The 10,265-nt window shown below is 36.3% G+C and overlaps 2 protein-coding genes across 2 annotated transcripts in view; both read left to right on the forward strand.

Annotated features, from left to right (window-relative positions):
• LOC125037801 (xaa-Pro dipeptidase-like) overlaps positions 1 to 9,920 on the forward strand; it is a gene marked incomplete in the record, with an annotated part of 108,829 nt that extends 98,909 nt beyond the window's left edge. The window contains 7 exon segments of the mRNA XM_047631021.1: positions 351 to 412; positions 876 to 920; positions 4,252 to 4,501; positions 4,882 to 5,151; positions 5,353 to 5,547; positions 6,870 to 7,027; positions 9,183 to 9,920. Coding sequence (XP_047486977.1) covers positions 351 to 412; positions 876 to 920; positions 4,252 to 4,501; positions 4,882 to 5,151; positions 5,353 to 5,547; positions 6,870 to 7,027; positions 9,183 to 9,276 — 1,074 coding nt within the window.
• LOC125037800 (FAST kinase domain-containing protein 3, mitochondrial-like) lies at positions 939 to 4,019 on the forward strand. Its single transcript, XM_047631020.1, has one exon. The coding sequence runs from the start codon at positions 1,789 to 1,791 to the stop codon at positions 3,805 to 3,807; it is 2,019 nt and encodes a 672-aa protein (XP_047486976.1). The 5' UTR covers positions 939 to 1,788; the 3' UTR covers positions 3,808 to 4,019.
• Positions 9,921 to 10,265: the final 345 nt, after the last annotated feature.

Genomic DNA, 10,265 nt, shown 5'->3' on the forward strand with positions numbered 1-10,265 from the left:
CACACACACACACACACACACACACACACACACACACACACACACACACACACACACACACACACACACACACATTTACATATATATACATAAAAACGTATACACATATATGTATATATACATGTATATGTTATATGTATATGTATATTATATGTATATACATACACATACACACATACATATACATATATATACATATATATATATATATATATATATATATATATATATATGTATGTATATGTATAGATGTATGTACACACACACACAATATATATATAATCATATACTATATATTTGTAATCAGTTTAGCTACTTCATTCTAACTTGCTCCTTCGTACTTCTCATAGCGCGGCACCAACACGGACAGCGGGAAGACCACTCGTGAAGCTGCCTTCGAGGGCATCAGCGAGTAAGTGCAATGAAGTCTTCTGCTTTCCATAACAAAGATCAACAAAGGTCTACGTTATTGTTATGCTTGTGCTAGTTTTGTTTGTGCTAATTTTGTTCGAATATTTGTCGTATAAAGTAATGGTAAACAGTAGATTTAAATATTTTCGTCGCGAATTATTGTAATATTTTGTAATTTTCTATGGTATTGATTTTTGTTTTCGTTAAATTACGTTTTATCCAGTAGGAAACAGTTAGACAATGCAGATTTATATCGTGGATGGATTTTTTTAAAAAGAGAGGTACCACTAGATTACTGCAGTTACCCCTTTAAATTCACCGCCATAGTTTTCTTTGTTTTTATAAATATTCACAGAATATGTTGCAGTCATTGGAAATGTTCTCGTGATATATTGTTTTAACCACCACTCAAAATTATGGTATTAGAATGTTTCAGTATAACTAATTTAATTACTTTTTTTCAGATTCCAAGTTGATAATTCCATTCTCCACGATGAAATAGCAGACTGGTAGGTTCAGTAATCTTTGGTTATGTTTATTATCAAGAGTATTGTTATTTCTATAGTTATTACTTTGGTATTTAACCTTTTCGTTGTAATTGTGCGAGGCGCAATCCACTGAACATTCATATATTCGGACATGCATTTACAGAGAAATATATGCTTAGCTGTCTGATGTATATACATTTAACTATAGTTATTCGGTAGATATGCATGTCTAATCTGATAAGATATGCATTTATTTATGTGTATATGTATGTCCGCATGTATGAATGTTCATTGGGTCTGACTTTGCACAATTTTAACAAACCTGGCCGATTGTTATTAGTATCATTATTGTTATTATTTAATTATAATAATTATTGATCATAATAATAATGATTATTGTTGTTATATTTATTATTATTATTATTATTATTATTATTATTATTATTATTATTATTGTTGTTGTTAATATTATTATTATTATTGTTATTATTATTTAGTCACCCCGAAACTTCCATTTTCTTCGACTGATAAGGGGCAGAGCCATCTGACGGCAGGGATTGTAAGAAAGTTAAGTAATGTCAACATAAAACAGCTGATCGCGCGTGCCAAGGGGGTCGTCGATATTTCTTTAGCATTGCTCGTTATAAAGCTCAGACCATGATTGTTGTGGAAATTCAGCTGTAGTGTAAATGACTTATTTTGGTGCTATTAAATAGTGTTGCCTGAAAGGAAATATGTTTTATTGAAAAGAATTCAGTAAAGTTACCTTGCATAAGTGATTACGTGACCATCTACGTTCCCTCACCTTTCGAGTATGGGTGTTTGGTCGTGATTTTCGTGCTTCATTGTCGTACATCGTGAAGGTTACAAATTCAGGGATACTCTCAAGATGTCATCGGTTACTTCAGCCACGAGGCGACTCCCCTGCGCGACCGGCATTACAAGATTACTGAGAATCAGGAGCCAGCCTAATCTCCAAGGGAGGCACTTCAGTTATTCCCCGAGTTGCCTTTCAGATGATGACAAAACAATAACAAATACAACTATTATGGTTCAGGATGGTCTTAACATCCAGGAGCTGCCATGCATCGTTCAGATCATCAACGGCGAATTCAGTGTGTTTAGCAATGGCAGGAGCCAAGCAGGCAGAAAGCTGGAAGGGCTGGGGCTAGAGATTCCTCAAGTCTCAAAGAATCTGTTTAAGAATATAAATTTTGAAGAAGAGCAGGAGATGATTTTGGGATTCATGAGGTGTTTGAAAGTGGCTGACATCTTCAAGTTACTTGAAGTTTGTCCAGAAGAGGAAGTGTCACCAAATGTTGCATTAGCTGTAATTAAGAGGATATTTGAATTGGAAAACAATTTTGAATATCGTAATAGAGGACTTAATTTGTACCCAGAAGAATCGCTATTTACTTTTACAAGAGGGGCAGTCATGAAGCACTTAATAGAAATTATTTGTGGTAGTTATGATCCACAGAACATAATAGAAGCTCTGAGAGTGATGGGTCGTGATTCTTATCAAGGCAATAAGCAGAAATATTTGGAGAAACTATGCAATGAAAGCATTATTAGAATCACAGAAGGAAGAATGACTGTGGAACAGGTGTGTGAAAGTGCCAAAGCATTTCATAATCTTGGTACAACTGGATCCCAGTACATAGAAAAGGTCTGGGTTGGAATAACAGATCAGGTAGAAGATATTAATGTGAAGGAAGCTTGCAATATTATGAGCATCCTTCCACTAGTAAAGCAGAGCCGTAAGCATTTGTATAATATAGTTGAAAGAAGAATGGGAAGTCTATGGTACAAACTGAAATCTGAAGACATAATTAGGATTCTCCATGTTTTAATACAGCTCAAACTGACAAGTAGTCGGATGCTACCAATGATATCAAGATGGACCAATTTGAACATCCATGTTCTTACGGAAAGTAACATACGGTGGATTGTTTACTCCCTTATGAGTCTAAATTTCACAGATGCAAATATTCAAAAGTCCCTTACAAGATTTATGAAAGTTAAGAAGTCAAACATAAATGATCCTAGTTTGATTGCTGTAATCATGGATTACTGTGTAAAAATGCGAATTAGGAGCCCAGAGGTTTTGGATACTGGAGTTGAATATTTTATGCAGAATGCATCTAAACTCACAGTGCCTCAAGTAAACAGCCTGTGTCGACCGTATGGTCTGTTGAATTATGAACCTCCAAATGCTTCAGCTTTCTTCCTAGCCTTCGAAATGCTTCTGGAGGAGAAATTTGTCCAATTTCCTCCAAATGTTATGATTGATTTACTGCTGTCATGCGTTTATTTAAAACGCTATCCTATAAATTTTGTGAAAAAAGTGTTTAATCCATACTTCTTTGACAGAATTCACACATTGGATCCAGCAGAAATGAGATTAACAAGAACAAAACTGAAAGTTCTTGATCGGGCTCTTTGTCTGGAAGCTTCAAACTACAGTGGGCCAATGCTTCCTAGGGATCACTCAGCCAAAAGTTTTTGGCGCGATGCTAGAATTATGCGCTGCGTAAATATGATCCAAGCACCTCTCATTGAGATTGTAGGAACCAGTGAGCGCATAACCCCCTCTGCTATTTTACCAAACTTCCCAGGCACAGAGATGTATGTGGTGGATTGTGTGATTGACATGGCAGGAAAATTGTCTCTGAAGTCTTTCAAGTGGAGTAGTAACAAATATGCATTACTAATTCATCCACCAGAGCATTACATTTTAAACGAAGATCTCCTTGTAGGACCACAGGCAATGCGTAAGCGTCATTTGGCAATGTGTGGCTTTAAAGTGGTTAGCCTAAGCTACGAGAAGATGAATAGACTTCGTGTGTACCCAGAACTATTGAAAAATTACATTGAAGACAAAATGAAAGAAGCAACATCTGTGTAACATGTTTGTTCAGAGGCAGAAAACTGTTTGTGTATTTATAGTGTGATGGTGTTTTTGTCTGATAGAGTCATGAATACAAAAGTATGGCATAATTGATTTAATAGAAAAAGTGAGAATTCATTTATAAGCAAATATAGCCAATCTAGTCAATTACTGTGATATAGTTATAGAAGGAATTGTGATTAAAATGGACTTTTGATCAGCAACAATAAAAAGTAAGTTTATGTAGTTTCTATCATCATTTTGTTTTTCTTATTTTGATTACCATAATAACAAAGCGTATTCCTTGGTGTCTTAATACTTGCAAAGTTATCAGTATATAATCAAAACAAAAAAAATACAGGGGTTGGTACCATTGGGTTAAGATAAACCTTTGGGTATTTGATAGTTTTCCTGCAGGTTATATCATACAAGAGTATCAACATTACCTTTGATGCTTTTCAGTCGAGTCACTAAAACTGAGGCAGAACTAGAGGTGCTGAGGTTTGCATCCAGAGTGTCTGCTGCTGCCCATAAAGCTGTGATGCGCAAGATCCGTCCTGGAATGAAAGAATACCAACTTGAAGCTATCTTCCAACACCACTCTTACTACCATGGTGGTTGTCGTCACCAGGCCTACACTAACATATGTGGTTCTGGGTGCAATGCTGCTGTGCTTCACTATGGACATGCTGGTGCACCAAATGCTAGAACTGTGAGTAATTAAAATTTTGTTCTCTCTCTCCTTCCATTTCCCTTCTTTTACCTTCCCCACTTTTTGTGCCCTCCTTCTCATCTCTTACTCACTCATATTTTTGTGGCCGACTCATTATTTATAATAACAATGTTTTTGTAAATATTTATGAACTCCTATATTCCCATTTAGCACAGTGACTTTTTGCATAACATCACCACATTTATACAAGGTCTGTCAAAAAATAATATTCATTAGCAACAGATAATCAGAATTATTGTGCTATTATAAACTGATTTTAATCAGTTTGTTTTTATAGAGAAAATAAGATTCAATTTTCTTTCATGTAGAACAGCATATCAGCGTGAAGAAATCTAAGAAAGTTCAAATTCCTTTTTTAGGTGGGTGATGGAGACATCTGTCTGTTTGACATGGGTGCTGAATATTACTGCTATACCAGTGATATCACTTGCTCTTTCCCCGCAAATGGAAAATTCACAGAAGATCAGAAGGCTATCTATAATGCTGTTCTTAATGCCTCACTTGCTGTTATGGCTGCAGTGCGTCCAGGAGTGTCTTGGGTAGAGATGCATCGTGTGGCATACCGAGCAATGCTGGAGAAGCTGAAGGAAGCAAACATCGTTCAAGGAGATATTGATGAAATGATGAAGGTCAGTCAGTTTTATATGTTTTGTATGTAAATTTGAGGAAGTACCATTTGCTTCAATGCTTTTAAAGATATACAGTCATAGAATTAGTATGGTATACATTTGTTGTTCACTATTACAACAAAGAATAATTTACATTAGGATAAGTTTGTAAACTGTTTCTCATATAACTGTACATATTGGTTATTTATCTTTGTTCTGTAGGTCAATTTGGGTGCAGTGTTCCAGCCCCATGGTTTAGGACATTTATTGGGTCTCGATGTCCATGATGTTGGTGGCTACCTTGAGGGTAACCCAAATCGTCCTCAAGAGCCAGGCTTCCGCTCCTTGCGAACAGCCAGGACTCTTGAGGAAAACATGGTTCTTACCATTGAACCTGGGTGCTACTTCATTGACCATGTGAGTTAACTATGATTGTAAAAAAGTATTATTGATAGTAATGTGTAATTGCATATTCACCTCATCGGTGCTGGTTACTTACAATGTCCACTGTGGTTTTGTTTCATTAATTTTATTTATACAAAAGTAGCTTCACAAGTGCTAAAGTCACCAATGGATCATTTGCTAGGCCTACCTGATCTCAGCTGTTTATATCATTCCTTGCATGTTTTTGGAAGACAAGATTTTCCTTATGTTGTCATTATCAAAATTGGTGCTATGTTTTATTAAACAAATCCACAATGGACAAGGCATAAAAATAATTAGACAGTAGAAATTTTGTTTATGTCTGTCTACTATATTTATTTATTTTTTGTGTATATATATATATTGGTTTACATATTTAAATCTAATTATAGTTGTTTGCATATAGATATGTATGTGTAGGTGTAAATCACACGTGATAGATTTGTCTTTGGCTGGTCCATTAACACTTTTTATCCGTATCCCCTGCTAAATTAGGCTAGTAGTAAGAGCAAAGAATATTTGGTAAATTCCAAGAAATTCAAGTGAAGCTTGATTTATTAACAGAGTGTTATGTTTAGAACATAGTTTGCATAGTTATGAAATACACTAACAAATGAATCCTATTTTTGAGTAAAGAAGGCAGTTTTGCTCATTCAACTGTTCACTATCAGTCCTCTTTGCCACTCATTAAATTTCTTTATCAAACTTAATGCTTAATCAGACATCCATTTACCATAGCTGGTGCTGTTCAAATTTGCATATTTGATCAAGCATCACCACACAGGTTCAGATATAATTGACAGGCATCATGGTCATACCATGAAACCTACCCATAGACGGTCAAACTTAATTGTCTCACCCAATGTGTGACAAACACTGTTAGCAGGTTAGATTATTTGTATCTGGGCTGCTTATTCATATATTGAAATGTACAAAAATGAGAAATTGAAAATTTGATAACAGGACATAAAAAATACTGTGAAAAAAATGCTGATAACAACAGCAGAAAGCTTTTTTTTAGTGTCTGGCTTGCTCAGTGGTAAAGCTCAGACCTGCAGTGGGCATAGGATGGGGGTTCAGGTCACTCATTCTGCTTAGAGCAGCCATAGCAACTCGATTCCATGTAGATGAAGAAGGGCCCTGAGTTATTCATCATGATGGGTATTGATGCAATTTTGTTTGTACTGCCCCTTTATTGTCATTGGCAGCCTTTAAAAAAAGGGGTTGACAGTGCATTAGTTATTAAACAAATAATAATAATAATAATAAAAATAAAAGCTTGAGAATATTGATGTGATCATTTTGTTTCATCATAGCTCCTGGACCAGGCTCTTGCTAACCCAGAGCAAGCTCGTTTCTTGGTTCCTGAGGCCATTGCCCGCTTCCGCGGATTTGGTGGAGTGAGAATTGAGGATGACATTGTTGTCACAGCCAATGGCATGGAAGACTTGACTGGAGGAAGCATACCAAGGACGTAAGTTATGATGATGTTAAAGCGGCTGCTGCAATGGTTTCTTTAATAATTTTGCAAATAACATGGCAGTTATTTGATATTCTAGTAAGTCATATATGCTTTAGGAATGTCATTGTTGCAGTTGCCACTCATTAAACCTGTCTATAACATTCTTTAGTGTATCCCCCCCCCCCCTCTCTCTCTCTCTCTCTCTCTTATCATTATCTTTATCTTTATCTCTTTCTCTTTCTCTTTATCTCTCTTTCTCTTTATCTCTCTTGCTCTTTCTCTTTATCTCTCTTTCTCTTTCTCTTTCTCTTTCTCTCTCTCTCTCTCTCTCTCTCTCTCTCTCTCTCTCTCTCTCTCTCTCTCTCTCTCTCTCTCTCTCTCTCTCTCTGTCTCTCTCTCTCTCTCTCTCTGTCTCTGTCTCTGTCTCTCTCTGTCTCTGTCTCTGTCTCTCTCTGTCTCTGTCTCTGTCTCTCTCTCTCTCTCTCTGTCTCTGTCTCTGTCTCTCTCTCTCTGTCTCTCTCTCTCTCTCTCTCTCTCTCTCTCTCTCTCTCTCTCTCTCTCTCTCTCTCTCTCTCTCTCTGTCTCTCTCTCTCTCTGTCTCTCTCTCTCTCTCTCTCTCTCTCTCTCTCTCTCTGTCTCTCTCTCTCTCTCTCTCTCTCTCTCTCTCTCTCTCTCTCTCTCTCTCTCTCTCTCTCTCTCTCTCTCTCTCTCTCTCTCTCTCTCTCTCTCTCTCTCCCTTTCTCTCTCCCTCCCTCTCTCCCTCCCTCCCTCCCTCCCTCCCTCCCTCCCTCCCTCCCTCCCTCCCCCTCTCTCTCTCTCTCTCTCCTTCTCATCTTTATCTCCCACTCCCTCCACCTCCATCTCCTATCACTGTCCACCTCCGTCTTCAACTCCTTTCTCCCTTTCTTTGGCATCCATGGTGAAGACTCATGTACAGTATTACTCTAGCTGAGGCCTACCTTGCTCCAGACATTTTAAAAGATAATGGATTTAGATAGCTAATCAATTTTTTTTTTTTTGCATGTCATAGAGTATATAATTGTGCTTCGTCTCGTGTCATTTCAACCCCTCCACCGTATAGCCACCAATCCCCCCCCCCCCTAATTACGAACTGTGGATGGTAATATCAGTACAAAATTGTTATATTCTTATAATCCTAGCTTGAATCCAACATAGTTCAATTTTGAGAATTATTGAAGCACATGCGTAAAAGGAATGAACAACGAGAGTTACCAAAGGGGTTGAATTTTTCCCTCGCTGCAAACAGGGAGGGGAGGGGGGGAGCTGGTCACTGTTTGGTAGTAATTTTTGAGGTTTACTTGTATATAAATACACGCACATAAGATTAATGATTTTAATTTTGCTCATTTAATAGGACTAAATCCATTTTTATGTAAATGAAAATTATTGGCTACCACTGATCAATTTTTGTTTTTTTTTGTTTATTATTTATTTATGTTTTTTATTAAAAACAATCATTGGTAAAGGGAAACAAGCATAGAGTTCGTGTTCAGTCATTTCCATTCGTTGTCTTAGCAAATAAGGGAATAAAATCATCCACCTCCCGGATGGAGTTGGTTATGTACTTATTATATTTACAGCCTACAGTAGTGTCCACAGGTTGTATACTATAGTTGTTTCAGCTCTATACAAAGACCATGTATAAGACCGAAGACCGAAATATTTTTAAAGAAAAATCTCTGAAAATGTTTTATCATAAAGCATTGTGATTTTCATTTTTTCTGATATTGGTATATAAGTGTTCTTTAGATATTCACAAACTCATATCTATGTGCAATGTCATTATTAAATGCTGTATGCAAGATTGCAACAAACAAAGGTCATACAGGTGGACCTGGCACTAATTATCAGCTTACATAGTTGCCCTTGCTCCTGCCAAGCCCCGAGGTGGGCTCTACCAGTCGTTTGGTAGTGTCCTCATTCATTTTGTACACCATAGGCTTGCTAACTCCAAATCACCCTCTTCCCACCCCACCCCCTACCCCCTATCCCCTCTGCCAGGGACAGTCCCCTTAACTATAAATTTGAACAACAGTGTCATTGTATGTATGATGTTGAAATACAGAGATTTTTACTTTTTTAACTTTTCTTTTATGATGAAAACCTTTTTGAAACATATAAGTATTCACACTCTTTGCTTTTTCAGTGTGGAAGCTATTGAGCAGCACATGGCTGAAGGTCAAAAGGAGGAAGAAATGTTCATCCCTCAGCTCCATGCCCAGGACAAACTGGGTAACTAAAAACAAGGTCTTGCCATACTTTAAAAGGAAACAGTAGCTAATCTTTCACTAATGTAACTACAAAATATGACCCAGATTGTTACAGTACAAATAAAGTTTCCAGCAGTGTCTTCAGATAATTAGCACAAAATGTGGTACTTCATTGTGTAAGACTATATATTCTTGATGATATTTGCTTTTGTACCAGATTAATAGGTTACTACCTGATTAGTTATAATACATAGGTGAGAATTAACTTAAATTGTTGTTATTTGATATTATTGGGGAAATGAAATATTTTCACATTATTATTTTTAACTGATTTTATGTCCAGCTATTTGCCACTACTAACTTGTCAATGTCACAAATATGTGTTGGATATATACTCAAGCATATAGAATACTGTTTAACGAGGAATTTGTTTCAGTTTAAGTGTACCACTTATTTTTTATAGATATAATAACATCACCTTTTATATATCAGATGATTATGTTTCTCTGCAATTGATAGCAAATAGTTGACCCTATATAACTCAATATTGTGGGTTTCATAATGTGAAAGATTACTGTGGGGAAAGAGTTGTGATCACTTTTGTACATGTTCACCTTTTATGTATCAGGGGAAAGAATATATATATATGTTGGAAATAAAGTTTTGGTGACTCACTTTTTATTTTGCCTTCCCTTCACCAAAGTAGTCCCAACATGTAACAGTTGGTTGAAGAAGTTTGGAAATGTACAGCATAAGAAATAAAGTTGAGGGTGCTCCTTGTTGAAAACTATTTTGGTAAGTAGGGTAATCCATCTTTAAGTGGAATGTAAACAGTTGTTAACATTCATTTTCTTATAATTACTGCTTCCTTGCATTCCCTGTAGCATACAAAAACTTTGATGTGCATTGTTTTTTTTAAACAAGCTCTTCTTGGAGTTCCTTATTCAGGTTAATATACATGTATTCATTCACTACCTTGCTTGAGGAAAGAGAAAGTATCATGATAATACACCATAACC

Source organism: Penaeus chinensis, chromosome 24, assembly GCF_019202785.1.
Source record: "Penaeus chinensis breed Huanghai No. 1 chromosome 24, ASM1920278v2, whole genome shotgun sequence".
NCBI lineage: Eukaryota > Metazoa > Arthropoda > Malacostraca > Decapoda > Penaeidae > Penaeus > Penaeus chinensis.

Coding starts and splice junctions, on each gene's coding strand:
- LOC125037800 (XM_047631020.1), top strand. CDS start 1,789: ATGTCATCGGTTACTTCAGCCACGAGGCGACTCCCCTGCGCGACCGGC.